The sequence below is a fragment of the Calonectris borealis genome, chromosome 39 (assembly GCF_964195595.1).
Source record: "Calonectris borealis chromosome 39, bCalBor7.hap1.2, whole genome shotgun sequence".
Lineage (NCBI taxonomy): Eukaryota > Metazoa > Chordata > Aves > Procellariiformes > Procellariidae > Calonectris > Calonectris borealis.
The window spans coordinates 274,258-292,330 of record NC_134350.1 but is presented as its reverse complement, the minus strand read 5'-3'; the positions used below and the strand labels follow the sequence as shown (position 1 = coordinate 292,330).

General features: G+C 70.3%; 1 protein-coding gene across 1 annotated transcript; it reads right to left on the bottom strand.

The window, feature by feature from the left end:
• Nucleotides 1-238: 238 nt before the first annotated feature.
• SETD1A (SET domain containing 1A, histone lysine methyltransferase) lies at nt 239-17,988 on the bottom strand. The gene is given in 22 exon segments (XM_075135395.1): nt 239-1,910; nt 1,990-2,127; nt 3,366-3,485; nt 4,689-4,799; nt 4,879-5,048; nt 6,781-7,045; nt 7,741-7,928; nt 8,037-8,279; nt 8,952-9,078; nt 9,165-9,437; nt 9,868-10,011; nt 10,802-11,396; nt 11,398-11,516; nt 12,689-13,360; nt 13,363-13,645; nt 13,728-13,897; nt 14,925-15,025; nt 15,113-15,383; nt 15,485-15,583; nt 16,311-16,463; nt 17,350-17,509; nt 17,855-17,988. Coding segments are annotated over 20 exon segments (4,401 nt in total). The 5' UTR covers nt 16,449-16,463; nt 17,350-17,509; nt 17,855-17,988; the 3' UTR covers nt 239-1,736.
• Between the last annotated feature and the right edge of the window lie 85 nt (nt 17,989-18,073).

The following is an 18,073-nucleotide window of genomic DNA, read 5'->3' as shown; positions in this document are numbered from 1 at the left end:
CTGCCCCCCCCCCCCCAACTCTGGCCCCCCCCCCTAAACTCTGGGCCCCTCCGCAACCACAGGGGCCCCCCCAAACTCTGAGGCCCGCCCCAAATTCTGGGGCCCCCCCCCCCAACCACAGGGCCCCCCCCCCCCCCAACCACAGGGGCCCCCCCCTCCAAACTCCGGGGTCTCCCCCCAACTCTGGGCCCCCCCCAAACGCGGGGTCCCCCCCCCCCCCAGGGGGGCGCAGACGGTCTCAAAGCTCGGTGGCCACTTTATAAAAAGGGGGGGCCCGGGGGCGCCCCCGTATCAACATATGTACAGGGGGATGTACAGGGTATTTACAGCCCCCGGGGGTATGTACAGAGCCGGGGGGGGAGGGGCTGCCCCGGGGGGGGGCGCGGGGGGGGGGAGGGGCGGGGCGGGACCCCCCAGTCCCCCCCCGGGGGGTCTCGGCCCCCCCCCTCCCCGGCCGCGCCCCGAGTTTCTACAAGAAACAGCCAAGGAAGAGGAGCCTTCTCCGGGGAAAAGGGAGGGGCCGCCGTGACGTCACGGCGGCCGCGGTGACGTCACGGCGCTCGCCGCGGTGATGTCACGGCGGGGAGTGGGAGGGGGGGCCCGGCGGCTGCGGGAAGCCAGGCGAGGGTGGGGCAGCGATGTCGCGGCAGCGATGTCGTGGTGATGTGATGGCAGGCGTGGCGGTGATGTCACGGCAACCGCGGCGGTGATGTCATGGCAACCACGGCGGTGAGGTCACGGCAACCACGGCGGTGAGGTCACGGCACCTCAATGGCAGGGTGACGAGGTAATGGCAACCACGGTGGCGACATCGTGGCGGGGTCAAGGCGACCGCGGCGATGTCACGGCCACCACGATGACCTCACAGCAACCGCGGCGGTGATGTTGCGCCAACGGCGGGTACCTCATGCCAACCACGGTGACATCACGCCAACCACGGTGACATCACGCCAACCACGGGGGCAACATGACGCCAACCGCAGCGACACGCCCACCGCAGTGACGTGATGGTGGCAACCGCACGCCAACCTCGATGACCTCACAACAACCGTGGCGATGGCGGCAACCTCACGCCAACCTCACCCACGTCAACCACCGCAGGGCGCCAACCGCGGTGACGCCACGCCAACGGCGGTGACGCCACGCCAACCGGGGCGACACATCAACCGCGGTGACGCCACACAGACGGTGGTGGCAGCCTCACGCCAACCATGGTGACACGTCAACCACGGTGGTGACACGTCAACCATGGTGGCAGCCCCACGCCAACCGCGGTGGCTTCAAGCCAACTGTGGTGGCCTCACGCCAACCGCGGTGACAACACACCAACGTTGGTGACAACATGCCAACTGGGGCGACACATCAACCGCGGTGACGTCACGCCAACGGCGGTGACCTCACGCCAACCGCGGTGGCTTCAAGCCAACTGTGGTGGCCTCACGCCAACCGTGGTGACAACACATCAACCGCGGCGGCCCCATGCCAACCGTGGTGGCCTCACGCCAACTGCGGTGACACGTCAACCGCGGTGACGTCACGCCAACGGTGGTGACGTCACGCCAACCGCGGCGGCCCCGCGTCAACCGCGGCGACGCATCAACCGCGGTGACGACGCGTCAACCGCGGCGGCAGCCTGACGCCAACGGCGGCGGCCTCGTGGTGGCCCACCGCGGTGGTCCCCCGCCCACCGAGATGGCCCCCCGCCCACGGCGGCGGCCCCCCCCCGGGGGGCGGGGCTAGTTGAGGGTGCCGCGGCAGCTCTCGGTGCGGCACAGGCAGGGGATCTTGGTGTCCTCGATGGGGAACTTGTAGTCGTAGGTGATCTCCTCGTTGACGCCGATGGGCTGCTTGGAGTAGATGACGATCTTCTTCTGGGCCTCGATGGTGATCACCTTGGCGTAGCAGTTGGGCTGGGGGCGGGGACGGAGGGTGAGGGGCTGGGGGGGGTTTTGGGGACCCCCCGGGGGGGCTGGGGACCCCCGGGCTCACCGTGCAGCAGTGGTTGATGAAACGGGCCAGGTTGCCGCATTTGGTGGCGTCGATGATGGTGTCGTGGTCCACCCGGAAGAGGTAGCTGCTGCCGATGCCCTCCTGCACGTAGCGCTTCTCCCGCATGTCGGCCACCACCTGGGGACGCGGGGGGGCCGCCGGTGACCAGGAGGTTCTTGGAGGTGACCACGGGGTGCTTGGGGGTCTCCAGGGGTGCTGGGAGGTGACCATGGGGTGCTTGGGGGTGGTGGGAGGTGACCATGGGGTGCTTGGGGGTCTCCAGGGGTGGTGGGAGGTGACCATGGGGTGCTTGGGGGTGGTGGGAGGTGACCATGGGGTGCTTGGGGGTCTCCAGGGGTGCTGGGAGGTGACCATGGGGTGCTTGGGGGTGGTGGGAGGTGACCATGGGGTGCTTGGGGGTCTCCAGGGGTGGTGGGAGGTGACCATGGGGTGCTTTGGGGTGGTGGGAGGTGACCATGGGGTGCTTGGGGGTCTCCAGGGGTGCTGGGAGGTGACCATGGGGTGCTTGGGGGTGGTGGGAGGTGACCATGGGGTGCTTGGGGGTCTCCAGGGGTGGTGGGAGGTGACCATGGGGTGCTTGGGGGTCTCCAGGGGTGGTGGGAGGTGACCATGGGGTGCTTGGGGGTGGTGGGAGGTGACCATGGGGTGCTTGGGGGTCTCCAGGGGTGGTGGGAGGTGACCATGGGGTGCTTGGGGGTCTCCAGGGGTGGTGGGAGGTGACCATGGGGTGCTTGGGGGTGGTGGGAGGTGACCGTGGGGTGCTTGGGGGTCTCCAGGGGTGGTGGGAGGTGACCATGGGGTGCTTTGGGGTGGTGGGAGGTGACCATGGGGTGCTTGGGGGTCTCCAGGGGTGGTGGGAGGTGACCATGGGGTGCTTTGGGGTGGTGGGAGGTGACCGTGGGGTGCTTGGGGGTCTCCAGGGGTGGTGGGAGGTGACCATGGGGTGCTTTGGGGTGGTGGGAGGTGACCGTGGGGTGCTTGGGGGTCTCCAGGGGTGGTGGGAGGTGACCATGGGGTGCTTGGGGGTCTCCAGGGGTGCTGGGAGGTGACCATGGGGTGCTTGGGGGTGGTGGGAGGTGACCATGGGGTGCTTGGGGGTCTCCAGGGGTGCTGGGAGGTGACCATGGGGTGCTTGGGGGTGGTGGGAGGTGACCCCAAGGTACTTGATGGTCCCCAGGGTGGTGGGAGGTGACCATGAAGTGCTTGAGGGTGGTGGGAGGTGACCCCAAGGTACTTGGTGGTCCCCAAGGGTGGCGGGAGGTGCCCAGGGGGTACTGGGGGGTCCCCAGGGTGGCGGGAGGTGCCCAGGGGGTGCCTGGGGGTCCCCAGGGTGGCGGGAGGTGCCCCGGGCTGACCTGGCGGATGTTCTGCCCCACGTACTCGATGACCATCTCGTCGGCGGCGATGGGCTCCATGGCGAAGAGCCCCCACTCGTGGATGCGGCTCCGCCCGAACCGCAGCCGCTTCTTCCGGAACTGGGGAGGGGGGGGACACGTCATGGGGGGGCACCACGGGGACATCCACGGGGGGTACAGGACACGGCAGACAGATGTGGCATGGAGGACACGGGCGTGGCATGAGGGACACGGAGGAGATGGGCACGGCAAGAGGGACAACGGGGACGTGGAGGACACGAGCTTGACATGAAGGACACGGAGGACACGGACATGGCAAGAGGGACAACAGGGACGTGGAGGACATGGGCATGGCATGAAGAACGTGGACATGGGCATGGCAAGAGGAACACTGGGGACGTGGAGGACACGGACATGGCATGAGGGACATGGAGCACATGGGCATGGCATGAGGGACAACAGGGACGTGGAGAACACGAGCATGGAATGAAGAACGTGGAAATGGAGGACATGGACATGGCATGAAGGACATGGAGCACATGAGCATGGCGTGACAGACAACAGGGACGTGGAGAACATGGGCATGGAATGATGAACGTGGAAATGGAGGACATGGACATGGCATGAAGGACATGGAGCACATGAGCATGGCGTGACAGACAACAGGGACGTGGAGAACATGGGCATGGAATGATGAACGTGGAAATGGAGGACGCGGGCACGGCAAGAGGGACATGGACATGGAGAACACGAGCGTGGCAAGAGGAACAACGGGGACATGGAGGACACGGGCATGGCATGAAAAACATGGACACGGTGGACATTAGCATGGCAAGAGGAACACTGGGGACATGGAGAACATGAGGATGGGATGAGACGCGTGGAGGACATGAACGTGGGATGAAAAACACGGAAATGGAGGACATGGGCATGGCATGAGGGACATGGAGGACATGGAGGACACAAGCTTGGCATGAAGGACATGGTGGACATTGGCATGGCAAGAGGGACACCGGGGACATGGAGGACACGGGCGCGGAATGAAGAACATGGAAATGGAGGACGCGGGCATGGTAAGGACATGGACATGGAGGACACGGGCATGACAAGAGGGACACCGGGGACATGGAGGACACCCGCACGGCATGAGGGACGTAGACATGGAGGACACCAACACAGCCAGAGGAGATGGAGGGTGGTGGTGTGGCACGGAGGACACGGGAGACACCAGGACGGGAGACACCAGGAGATGGACGCCCAGCGAGGGCGGGGGGACACACGGTGGGGACCCCCAGGCCCCCCCCGGGTTGTCCCCTGTCCCACCTTGAGCTGGTTGAGCTTCAGCAGGTCGCTGTCGAGGAGGGCGGCCGAGCCGATGGCGCTGAGCAGCCGGCGCTGCTCCGAGCGCCGCTCCGAGAGGACGCGGTTGGGGCCCTGCCGGCACAACCGGCGTGGGGACGGGGACGTGGCGGGGGGGGCCGCCCGCCGGGTCCCCCCACCCCGGGGACCTTACCTGGGTGTCGGGGGCGTCGGGGTCCTGGGGGGGGGCGGGGCAGGGGTGCAGGTACCGCGCCTTCTCCCGCCGGCTGATGGGGTAGTAGCCCTCGCTGCGGGCGCTGCCCGTCCGGTGCTCCCGCGCCTCCGGCCACCGGCGTCGCCGCCGCGGGCTGCTCGTCCTCGTCAGTGTCACCGTCAAGGGACCAACGTCCGTCTCCGCGTCCCCGACGCCCAACTCTGCGTCCCCGGGGCTCGCAAACCCAACGACCGTGACCCCAACGCCCACCCCCATGACCCCAGTGCTCGCAAACCCAACGACCGTGACCCCAACGCCCATCTCCATGACCCCAACACCAACGATGCCCAACGCCCTTGTTCCCAACACCCATCTTTACGTCCCCACCACCGATATACCCAACACCCTCATTCCTAACACCCATCCCCACGTCCCTCATGCCAACACACCCAACGTCCTTGTCCCCAGCACCCATCTCTATGTCCCCAACGTCAACGTACTCAACAATCATGACTCTAACACCCATCCCCACGTCCCCACCAGCAACACACCCAACACCCTCATCCCCAACACCCATCTACACGTCCCCGCCACCCATCTCCACGTCCCCAACACCAACACACCCAACACCCTCGTCCCCAACACCCATCCCCACGTCCCTACCACCAACACACCCAACACCCCTGTCCCCAACACCCATCTACACGTCCCCAACACCAACGCACCCAACACCCTCGTCCCCAACACCCATCCCCACGTCCCCACCACCCATCCCCACGTCCCCACCACCAACACACCCAACACCCTCGTCCCCAACACCCATCTACACGTCCCCAACACCCTCGTCCCCAACACCCATCCCCACGTCCCCAACACCAACGCACCCAACACCCTCGTCCCCAACACCCATCCCCACGTCCCTACCACCAACACACCCAACACCCCTGTCCCCAACACCCATCCACACGTCCCCAACACCAACGCACCCAACACCCTCATCCCCAACACCCATCTACACGTCCCCAACACCAACGCACCCAACACCCTCGTCCCCAACACCCATCCCCACGTCCCCACCACCAACACACCCAACATCCTCGTTCCCAACACCCATCCCCACGTCCCCACCACCCATCCCCACATCCCCAACACCCATTCCCACGTCCCCACCACCAACACACCCAACATCCTCGTTCCCAACACCCATCCCCACGTCCCCAACACCCATCCCCACGTCCCCAACACCCATCCCCACGTCCCCAACACCAACACACCCAACATCCTCGTCCCCACCACCCATCCCCACGTCCCCACCACCCATCCCCACGTCCCCAACACCCATCCCCACGTCCCCACCACCAACACACCCAACATCCTCGTTCCCAACACCCATCCCCACGTCCCCAACACCAACGCACCCAACACCCTCGTCCCAACACCCATCCCCACGTCCCCACCACCCATCCCCACGTCCCCAACACCCATCCCCACGTCCCCACCACCAACACACCCAACATCCTCGTTCCCAACACCCATCCCCACGTCCCCAACACCAACACACCCAACACCCTCGTCCCAACACCCATCCCCACGTCCCCAACACCCATCCCCACGTCCCCAACACCAACACACCCAACACCCTCGTCCCAACACCCATCCCCACGTCCCCACCACCCATCTCCACGTCCCCAACACCAACACACCCAACACCCTTGTCCCCAACACCCATCTACACGTCCCCAACACCAATGCACCCAACACCCTCATCCCCAACACCCAACCCCACACCCCCCCCCACCCCACCCCACCCCCACGACTCCAACGCCCACCTCCACGCCCCCGCCGCCCCCCCCCCCAACGCCCGCGTCCCCGGCGCCCCTCGCCCCGCCCCCGGCAGGATATCGGTGTGGTGCACCCAGTGGGTGTCGTTGAGCCAATGGGTGCCGCTGTCCTCCTGCAGCAGCCGCTCGTAGGTGACGCGCAGGAACCGCATGTCCTCGGCGTCCAGCCCCGCGCTCCAGATGTCGTAGAGGATGGTCATCTGCTCGAACTCGCTGCGGGGCGCGAAGGAGCGGGCGGGGGGCGAGCGCCGGGCCGGGGGGGCCCGCGGGGCCGCAGCCATCGCCGCGCCCCCTCTTCCTCCTCCTCCTCCTCCTCCTCTTCCTCCTCGCTGCTACTCTCCTCCTCCTCGCTCTCGCTGGACCCCGAGGAGGCGGGCGCCGGCGGGGGGCGATGCCGCTTGCGGCGGGGAGGCGCCGCCGGCGGGGGCGGCGGGGGCGGCAGGGGGGGCGCGGGGGGCCCCTCTGTTTCGGGGGGGGCCTCCACCACCACCTCCTCGGGGGCTTCCAGCACCTCGGCGGCGGCGGGCTCCAGGCGCAGGCCTTCGCCGGGGTGGGGGGCGGCCGCCGGGCTTTCGGGGGGCCGCGGCGGGGGGGCCCGGCCCGCACCGGCATGGCGTAGTTGTGCTCCAGCAGGACGGCGGGATCGCCGGGGGGGGCGGCCGGGGCGCCGCCGCCATCTTCCTCCTCCTCTTCTTCCTCCTCTTCCTCCTCCTCCTCCTCCTCCTCCTCCTCGCTGCCCCCCCGGGTGAGGGCGATGGTGGCCAGCACCGCCAGGTCCCCCCCGGGCTGGGGGCCGCGGGCCAGCTCCAGCAGCGAGGTGGCCCCCAGCCGCTCGGCGGGGGGGCGGGCGGGGGGCGGGCGGCGCGGGGGGCGCCGGGGGGGGCCCCGGCGGTGCCGCCGGCCCCCGCGTCCTCGGCCCAGCTCTTGACCAGGGAAGCGTGGTCGGCCGGCAGGTTGCAGACGGGCCGCGGCGCCGGGGGGGGCCGGGGGGGGTCGCGGCGGCGAGGGGCGGCGGGAGGGCGGGCGGGGGGCGCCGGCGGCGCGGGCGGTGCCGGCGCCGGTGCCGGGGGGGGCGGCGGCGGCGGCGGGGGCGGCGGCGCCGGGGGGGGCTCCTCGCCGGGGCTGACGGTCTTGCGGCGCTTCTTGGGGGGGGCAGCAGCGGGATGGGGGAGGAGGGGCGCGGGGGCGGCGGGGGCGGCGGGGGGGGCGCTGCGGGGAGAGGAGGGGGCTCAGCGTGGGGGGGGACCCCAAAGTGGAGGGGGGAGCCCCAAAATGGAGGGAGGGGGGGGGGAGAGGGGTGCCCTGGAGGGCACTTACCTGGCTCCGGCGTGGGGGGCCGCGGGGGCGCGGGGGGGTCCTCGGCGGCGCTCTCGTCCTCGGAGGAGGAGGAGGAAGAAGAGGAGGAAGAAGAGGAGGAGGAGGAGGAGGAAGATGGGGGGGGGGAGGAAGAGCTGCTGGCCGAGGCGCTGCCCCCCCCCGAGCCCTCGTAGAGGGAGAACTTGGAGGAGCCTTCGCTGGGGGCTGCATCCTCCTCCTCCTCCTCCTCCTCCTCTTCCTCCTCTGCGGGGACGCGAGGCGATGTCACCCCCTGTCCCCAGTCACCCGCGGCCCCCCGCCCCGCCCTCCGACGTGTCCCCAGCCCCGTGTCCCCCCTCGTCCCCAATCCCCACGTCCCCCCACATCCCTGTGTCCCCCCCACGTCCCCAATGTCCCCCCACATCCCCGTGTACCCCCCACGTCCCCAATGTCCCCCCACATCCCCGTGTCCCCAGTGTCCCCCCATGCCCCCACTCCGTGTCCCCCCCAAGAGCCCCCCACATCCCCATATCCCCCACATCCCCTCCTGTCCCCCCACGTCCCTGTGTCCCCCCCACATCCCCAGTCCCCCCGTGTCCCCCCACATCGCCCTGTGCCCCCCACATCGCCCGGTGCCCCCCGTGTCCCCCCACATCGCCCGGTGCCCCCCGTGTCCCCAATCCCCCCGTGTCCCCCCCCATCGCCCGGTGCCCCCCGTGTCCCCAATCCCCCCGTGTCCCCCCACGTCACCCTGTGTCCCCCGTGTCCCCAATCCCCCCGTGTCCCCCCCCAAGTCCCCCCGTGTCCCCAATCCCCCCATGCCCCCCCGTGCCCCCCCATGTCCCCAATCCCCCCAAGTCCCCCCGTGTCCCCAATCCCCCCATGTCCCCCCGCGTCGCCCGGTGCCCCCCGCGTCCCCCCTCCCCGCGTCCCCACCGTCGGAGGGCTCCTGGGTGCCCCCGCGCTCCCCGTCCGGGGGCTCCCCCTTGGGCCTCCTCCGCCGCCGCCGATGTGCCGCCGCCTCCTCCTCCTCTTCGGCCTCCTCCTCCTCCTCCTCTTCCTCCTGGGGGGGGACACCAGGAGCAGGAGGGTTGGGGGGAGACCCCGGCGGGGGTTTGGGGGGTCCCGGGGGGTCCCGGGGGGTCCCACCTTGCCGGAGGAAGACTCCTCGGAAGCTTCCTCGCCCTCGCTGTCCAGGCAGAAGAGCTTCCGCCGCTTGCCGGGGGCTTCGGGCCGGGGGGTGCCCGGGGGGGGCTCCTTGTCTGGGGGAGGGGCGAAAGGGGGGGTTAGAGGGGTGGGGGGGACACGGGGGGACGCGGGGGGGGGACACTCACCGTCCTCATCCTCCTCGGGGGGGGTGGGGGGCCGGGGGCGCTTCTCCTCCCCCCCCTCCCCCAGCTCCGACGGCTCTTTCCGTTTCACCTGGGGGGGGAAAGGGGGAGTCAGGGGGGGCGGGGGACCCCCGGGTCTGTTCTCTGCCCCCCCCAAACGCCCTGCACCCCACTGGCACCCCAAGAAGGGGGTTACCTTGACAGATGGGAGCCTCAGCACCCCATAACCCCCCCAAAAAGAGCGTTACCTCAAAGAAGGGGAGCCCCAGCCCCCCGTTCCCCCCCCAGCACCCCCTTACCCCCCCCAGCACCCCCTAGCCCCCCAAAAAGGGGGTTACCTTCAAGAACGGCAGCCTTAGCACCCATTGCTCCCCCTGGGACCCCATTAAGCCCCCCCAGCCCCCCATAACCCCCCCAGCACTCCACTGCCCCCCCCCCCAAACCATTACCTTGAAGGAGGGGAGCCCCAGCACCCCCTAACCCCCCCCAAACCCCCCCCCAGCCCCCCCAAAAGGGGTTACCTTGAAGGAGGGGAGGCGCAGGGCCCCCCGCAGGCCGGCGCCCCCCCCCCGGGCCCAGTCGACGAGGGAGAGGAGGGCCGGGGGCTCCTTCGGCCTCGCCCGCTCCTTCTCCTCCTCCCGCTGCCGCGCCGCCGTCTGGAAGGGCTGGGGGGGGCAAGGGGGGGTCACCCCCCTGCCGGGAGTGGGGGGGGGGGGTCTGGGGGACCCCCACCCCATGGGATGGGGTGCTAGGGAGGGGCTGGGGGAGGTTTGGAGGGGATCTGGGGGTGTTGGGGGGGGGAATAGGGAGGTTTGGGGGGTCTGGGGATGTTGGGGGGCTCCCGGGGGGTCTGGATGGGGATCTGGGGGGGCTTGGGGAGGTCTGGGGGGGGTCTGGGGGTGCTGGGGTGGCTTAGGGAGGTCTGGGGGGAGGTCTGGGGGTGCTGGGGGGGGCCTGGGGAGGTCTGGGGGTGCTGGGGGGGCCTGGGGAGGTTTGGGGGGGGTCTGGGGGGGCCCTGGGGAGGTCTGGGGGGGGTCTGGGGGTGCTGGGATGGGGCTTGGGGAGTCTGGAGGTGCTGGGTGAGGTCTATGAGGTTTTGGGGAGGGATAGGGGGGTTTTGGGGACCCCCACCCATGGGTTCCCTCCTGAGCTGTGCGGATGCTGACGGTGGCACCATGAGAAGCCGGAATTGAAGCGGGGGCTTTAGGGCTTCCTGAAGGGATTTGGGGGGGTCTGGGGTCCGCAGGGGGGGTCGGGGGTCCATGGGGGGGGTCTGGGGCCCGCAGGGGGGGGCGGGGGTCTGGGCCCCGCGGGCGGGGGCTCTGAGTGACCCCCCCAACCCCAAGGATGACGCTGGTACCACCCCCCCCCAGCACTTTGGGGGTTCCTGGGAGGATTCGGGGTGCCGGGGTGGGGGCGGGGGTCCCGGGGGGGGGTCCCGGGGGGGGTCCCCACCTTGACCTGCTCCTCCTTGCGCTCCCACCAGGCGTCGAAGGCGCGGAAGGCCACGTTCTCCACCATCTTGCGGTTCAGGTCCCGCTGCATCGTCGCCTTCATCTCCTGCACCAGCGCCGCCAGCACCCCCTCCACCGGCCCCCCCCCGCCGCCCGCGGGGGGCCCCCCCCCCAAAACCCCCGTCCCGGGGGGCTCGGGGGGAGGCGGCGGCGGCGGGGGGGGCGGCGGGAGGGGGTCGGTACCGGGGGGACGTTCCTCGGCCGGGGGGAAATGGGGAGCGAAGGCGGCGGGGGGGTAGTGGGGGGGAGGCGGGAAGTGGGGGGCGAAGGGGGGGGTCCCGAAAGCGGATTTGCCCCCCCCCGCCGCCGCCGCCGCCGCCCCCCGTAAGCGGCTCAGCAGCTGGGTCTGCAGCTGGAAGGAGGCGGGGGCCCCCCCCCAGCGCCCCCCCAGTCGCCCCAGCAGCTCGTAGAGGGCCGGGGGGGGCCCCCCCGCCCCGAAATCCCCCAGGGGCCGGGGGGGGGGCAGGGTGACGGCCATCAGGGGCTGGGGAGGGGGGGGGAAGGCGGGGGGCGGGGGGGGCTCGGGGGGCGGGCGAAGGGGGCGGGGGGCAGGGGGGGCAGGGCGGCGGGGGGGGCGGCAGGGGGGGGCGCGGGGGGGGCTCGTCCCCGTCGTCCTCCGAGATCTCCATGTCCTCCCCCGAGGAGGGCTGCGAGGCCTGGGGGGGCGAGGGGGGGTGAGCCACGGGGGGTCCCAACCACGCCCCCCCCCAGCCCCCAAAACCCCCCCATGATATGGACGCCGGCACCCAGGACCCCCCCAAACCAGGCACCCAAAATCCCTCCAAGCCCCCTCCATGGGGCAAACCCCAGCCCCCCCAAAACACCCCTAACATTGACCCAGACACCCAAGACCCCCCCAAACCCCCCCGTGGGGCAGACCCCAGCCCCAAACACCCCAAAACCCCCCTTAATACGCACCCAGGACCCCCCAAACCCCCGACCCCAGCACCCAGGAGCCCCCAACCCCCCCCCCGTGGGGCAGACCCCAGCCCCAGACACCCCAAAACCCCCCTTAATACGCACCCAGGACCCCCCAAACCCCCCCAAACCCCCGACCCCAGCACCCAGGCCCCCCCAAACCCCACCGAGGGGCAGACCCCAGCCCCAGACACCCCAAACCCCCCCTTAATACGCACCCAGGCCCCCCCAAACCACACCGAGGGGCAGACCCCAGTCCCAGACACCCCAAAACCCCCCTTAATACGCACCCAGGCCCCCCCAAACCCCCCCAAACCCCCGACCCCAGCACCCAGGCCCCCCCAAACCCCACCGAGGGGCAGACCCCAGCCCCAGACACCCCAAAACCCCCCTTAATACGCACCCAGGCCCCCCCAAACCCCACCGAGGGGCAGATCCCAGCCCCAGACACCCCAAAACCCCCCTTAATACGCACCCAGGCCCCCCCAAACCCCAACAAACCCCCAACCCCAGCACCCAGGAGCCCCCAACCCCCCCCCCGTGGGGCAGACCCCAGCCCCAGACACCCCAAAACCCCCCTTAATACGCACCCAGGCCCCCCTAAACCCCACCGAGGGGCAGATCCCAGCCCCAGACACCCCAAAACCCCCCTTAATACGCACCCAGGCCCCCCCAAACCCCAACAAACCCCCAACCCCAGCACCCAGGAGCCCCCAACCCCCCCCCCGTGGGGCAGACCCCAGCCCCAGACACCCCAAAACCCCCCTTAATACGCACCCAGGACCCCCCAAACCCCCGACCCCAGCACCCAGGCCCCCCCAAACCCCACCGAGGGGCAGACCCCAGCCCCAGACACCCCAAAACCCCCCTTAATAGCCACCCAGGCCCCCCCAAACCCCCCCCCCCTTACCCTCTCCTGCCCGTTGGCCTTGGGCGACTCGGGGGGCCCCTCGGGTGCCCCCCCCGGGGGGGGTGCCTCCTGGCCGCCGGCGCTGGGCTGGGGGGCGGCGGGTCCGGGGGGCTCCCCCTCGGCGGCCGGCGGGGGCGGGGGGGGGGTGTCGGCGGCGGCGGCGGGCGGGGGGGCGGCGGCGGGGGCGGGGGCGGGGGGTGTTTGGGAAGGGGGGGCCGGGGGGGGGGCGGGGGCCGCCTCCTCCTGCTCTTCCTCCTCCTCCTCCTCGGGGGGGAGGAAGGAGAACTTGGAGCGCTGCTCCTTCAGCAGCGCCTCGATGCGGGAGTCCAGGCTGCTGTGCTGGGCGAAGGGGACGCTCTCGGGGGTGGCCTCGGGGGCCGGGGACCCCCCCCGGGGGGGGGGCAGGGGGGGCGGGGGGGGCGGGGGGGCGGGGGGAGGAGGAGGAGGGGCGGGGGGGGCTCGGCGGGGGCCAGCAGCTCGGTGGGGGGCAGGGAATTGGCGGCGAAGGTCTCGGGGGCGGGCAGCAGGCGGTAATCGCGTTCGGGGGGGGGGTCCGAACCCCCGAAAGCCGAAAAGTAGGGGTCTCCCCCCGCCGGGTAAGAGGGGGGGGTGGCGGGGGGGGCCGGGAAGGCGGCCGCCGGCGTGGAGGAAGAGGAGGAGGAGGAGGAGGAGGAGGAGGAGGATGAAGTGGAAGAAGAGGAGGAGGAGGAAGAGGAGGAGGAGGAGGAGGAGGGCGGGGGGGGCGGCTCGTCCTCGCGGGGGGGCCGGTGGCGGCGGCGGGAGGCCGAGGAGGAGGAGGAGGAGGCGGCGGCGGCGGCCGAGGAGGCCGAAGGCTGGCGGGGATAACGGCCGGGGGGGTCGTAGGCGTAGGGGAGGAAGGCTCCGGCGGCGGGGGGGCGGCGGGGGAAGCCCCCCTCCGGCCGCCGCGGGGCGAAGGGCTCCGGGGCGAAGGGGTGCCTATAAATAAAAAAGTGGGGGGGGGGCTGTAAACGACCCCCTGCCGGTGCCGCGGCGGCACCGCGACGGTGCCGAAACTCACCTGCCGGCGTAGGGGGGGCCCTCGGCGGCGTAGGGGGGCGGGTAGGGGGGCGCCGGGGGGGGGAAGGGGCCGTAGCCCCCCCCCGCCGGGGGGTCCGGGGTGCCGTTGCCCGGCGGGGGGGCGAAGGCGCTGTCGGTGGAGTGCCGGCGGCGAGGCTCCGGCGGCTGCGGCTGCTGCTGGGGGGGGGGAAAGGGGGGTCAGGGGCACCCCCAAAACGGCCCCGGGGAGGGGGCGGGGTGGGGGCGCCCCGAAATGGCGGCAGGGGAAGAGGGAAGTGGTTTGGGGGGGGGGGGAGCAGCTTGGGGGGGGGAACGGCTCCGTTTTGGGGTGAGAGCAGATTTGGGGGGGCCCAAAATGGCTCCGTGGGGGGAAATGAGTTTAGGGGACCCCCAAAATGGCTCTATAGGATGTGAGAAGAAATTGGGGGGGCCCCAAAATGGCCCCGTGGGGCGAAATCAGTTTGGAGGGGGTCCAAAATGGTCTCATAAGGGAAAAACAGATTGGGGGAGGCCCACAATGGCTCCATTTTGGGGTGAAAAAAAAATTGGGGGGCCCCAAAGTAGCTCTGTAAGCGGAAAAGCCAATTGGGGGGGGCCCAAAATGGTTTCATGGGGGGAAAACGGTTTGGGGGGTCCCCAAAACGGCTCCACAGGCTGTGAGAACAGATTGCGGGGCCCCAAAATGGCTCTGTAAGTGGAAAACCAAACTGGGGGGGCCCCCAAACTGGCTCCATAGCGTGGAAACCAGATTGGGGGGGCCCCGAAATGGTTTCTCAATGGGGTGAAGTTACTTCTGGGGCACCCCAAAACACCCCCACGGGGTCAAATAGGGGCTCAGAGCCCCCCAAAACAACCCCATGGGGTAAAATAGAAGGTTAGGAACACCCCAAAACAATCCCAAAGAGTGAAGTAAAGCCCACAGAGCCCCCCAAAACAGCCCCGTGGAGTGAAAGAGGGGTTCACGGCACCCCAAATCAGCCCCCCGGGATGAAATAGGGGCTCAAAGCACCCCAAAACAGCCCCACGGGGGGGGGAACCTGCCTCAGCGCTCCCCAAATCAGCCCCACGGGGTGAAACACAGATCAGGAGCACCCCAAAACGACCCCACACGGGGTTAAACCCCCTCGGGGGTGATCCCCACGCCCCCCCCAACGCCTCTCCGGCAGGGCGGGGAACCCCAAAACTCCCCTCCCCGTACCGCCTCCGCCTTGTCCCCCGCCGCCTTGCCGCCGGTGGGCACCGTCTGGGGGGTGTACGCCCCGTTAACGATCAGCTCGTAATACTTCATCCGCTGCTGCCCTGAGGAACGAAACAAAAAACGGGGTTCAGGCAAAGGCGGGGGGCGCGGCCGCGCCCCGAAATTCGCCGTAGGGGGGGGGCGCCGACCTTTGATGTCGAGCTGGGCGTGGATGATGTTGCCCATGACGGAGGTGTTGTGGAGGTGCTTGACGGTCTCCTTGGCCCCCCGGGTGCTGGCGAAGAGGACGCGCGCCAGCCCCAGGTGCTTGCGGGTTTTGGGGTGCAGCAGGATCTCCACCTCCTCCACCTCCCCGTATTTACGGCACATTTCGGCTAAAAACGCTTCCCGCACGTTGTCGTTCAGCCGGGCGAACGTCACTTCTTTCAGCGGGATCTGACCCACGTAGAACTCGTCCAGCTGCGCCGCCCCCGCCACCCCAAAAAACATCGTTAGGGTTAACGAGGCGCCGACGCGCACCCCCACGGGAACCCCCCGAATCGCCCTCGGTGCCCCCTTACCTTGAACTTGGGGACGGGCAAGGAGAGGTCGCGGTGCTTCGCCCAGATGCGGCGGGGACGGGGGTCCTGCACGGCGCCCGCCGGGGGGTACCCCGAGTCCTGACAGGGGGCGGCACCCCGAAAAATGTGGGGTCCCGCGGGCGAGGGACTCCCCCCCAGCCCCCCAAACCAGACGCCGCGGGGCAGCCCTGACAGCTGGGGGGGGGGTTGGGGGGATCTATGGGGCACCTTGAGAGAGCCCAGCCCCACGCGCGAGGCCCCCCAGCACCCCAAAACACCTCCGAGACCCCCCCCCCCGAGGAGCTATGGGGCAGCCCTGATATTTTTGGGGTGTTCATGCGCCCCCCCACGCACCTACGGGGCACCTGGCAGGCACGAAGCCCCCCCGCACAAAGCCCCCGCGCGCCTCTGAGGCCCATTGGGTGCCCTCGGGGCGTTTCTGGGGTACCTCTGGGGCACCCCATAGCACGTAGCAGCCGTGGGGTGGTTTTGGGGTACCTCCGGACCCCCCCACACCTCGACAGACCCGACACCCCATGCGTGAAGCCCCCCAGCACCCTAAAACCCCTCCAAGACCACCCCTGTGTGGCACCTCCCGCCACGGGGCACCCGTGGGGCGTCCGCTGGGCGCTTGTGGGGCACCCCACGCATCTATAGATCACCTCACGCATCTATAGGGCGCCCCACGCACCTATAGGGCGCCCCACACGCCCACGGGGCACCCACAAAGAGCCCCCCGCGTGAAACCCCGCCGGTACCCCAAAGCGCCCCCCCTCCCCGCGGCGGGCGCCTCGTTAAGTGGCTCGTTAGGGCCGCGGTCACTCACGGGGACGCTGAAGTGGACGCCATCGTAGCGGTAAACCTTCTGGGGGGCGCGGCGCAGGGCGGGGTCCACCACCAGCTTGTAGCTGCGCCAGGGGACGCTGGGGGTCCGCTGGCTGTCACCCCCCGCCTCCGGCTCCATGCTGCCTCATTTACACTGGGGGGGGACAGGGGGGGTCACCCCGCGGCCCCGCACCCCCCCCCAGTCCCCCCATGATCTCCCCTCGCCCACCCACGTCCCTCCCTCAGCCCCCCATGTTCTCTCAGCCCCCCAGGACCCCCATGCCCCCCCCCCCAGCCCCCCAAGTTTCTCCTCGTACCTCCTGTCCCCCCCCCGTATCCCCCCTCAGCCCCCCGTGTCCCCTCATCTCCCCACAGCCCCCAGATCCCCCCAGACCCCCACGTCCCCCTCAGCCCCCCAAATTTCTCCTCGCACCCCCAATCTCCCCTCAGCCCCCAGAGCCCCCCCAAACCCCCACGTCCCCCCTCAGCCCCCCACGTCCCCCCCAGACCCATGTTCCCTCTCAGCTCCCCAAGTTTCTCCTCGCACCCCCGTGTCCCCCCCTCAGCCCCGATCTCCCCTCAGCCCCCAAGGCCCCCCCAAACCCCCATGTCCCCCTCAGCCCCCCGTGTCCCCCCTCAGCCCCGATCTCCCCTCAGCCCCCCACGTCCCCCTCAAACCCCCACGTCCCCCTCACGCCCCCTCAATCCCCCCCAAACCCCCATGTTCCCGCCACAGCCTCACGTCTCCCCTCAGACCCCCGAGTTTCTCCTCACGCCTCGTGTTCCCCCTCAGCCCCCCGCGTCCCCCCTCACCCCCGATCTCCCCTCAGCCCCCCACGTCCCCCTCAGCCCCCCACGTCCCCGCCACAGCCCCCCCTCGCCCCCCATCTCCCCTCAGCCCCTCACGTCCCCCCTCGCCCCCCATCTCCCCTCAGCCCCTCTCGGCCCCCCACGTTCCCGCCACAGCCCCGCGTCCCCCCTCAGCCCCCATCTCCCCTCAGCCCCTCACACCCCTCCCCCGGCCCCCGCCCCGCTCTCACCTGCCCGCTCCCGCCGCCGCCGCCCGCCTCCGCGGGGCGGGAGAGCGGCGGGGCCGCGGGGGCCGAGGCGGGGAGGGGGTCGTCGGGACCGGAGGGGCCGGAGCTGCCGCTGCCGCCGCCGCCGCCGCCGCAGACCGGGGCGGGCGGGGGGGGGGGAGGGCTGAGGGAGAGAGAGAGAGAAAGGGGGCGGAGCCAACGGCCGAGCTCGCGCCGCGCCGCTCTCGCGAGAGCCCCCGCGCATGCGCGCCGCCCCGCCGCACTTTCCACACGGATCCTCCGCTGGGCTTTTCCTCCCCCCCAAAAATACCACGCCCCCCCCCAAAAAACACCCTTTAAAAAAAAAAAAAACCCTAAAGAAACCCCCACGACTTAAAACGCGCCCGCCCGCGCGGAGGGAAACGCGGCCCGGACGCCGTGACGAATCTGCGGCGCACAGCCGCCGGCCGCACTTTCGCCGCCTCTGCCTCCCGTTGTGGTTCTTTGCCCGATTTCCCTGTTTATTTACTCATTTCTCGCCGCGCGCCGCGTCTTTTCCGCCCCTTTATTAATCGATTTGGCCTTTTATTTTTAATTACGCCGCGCGCTTGTGGCGAATCTGCGCCGCCGCTTCCGCCGCACCGCGCAGGCGCCGCCCCCCGCCCCCCAGCGCGTTCTACGCACGCGCCGCTGCCCCAACCCCTCCACCGCGCTCTGCGCATGCGCCCCTTCCACCCGCCGGGGGCGC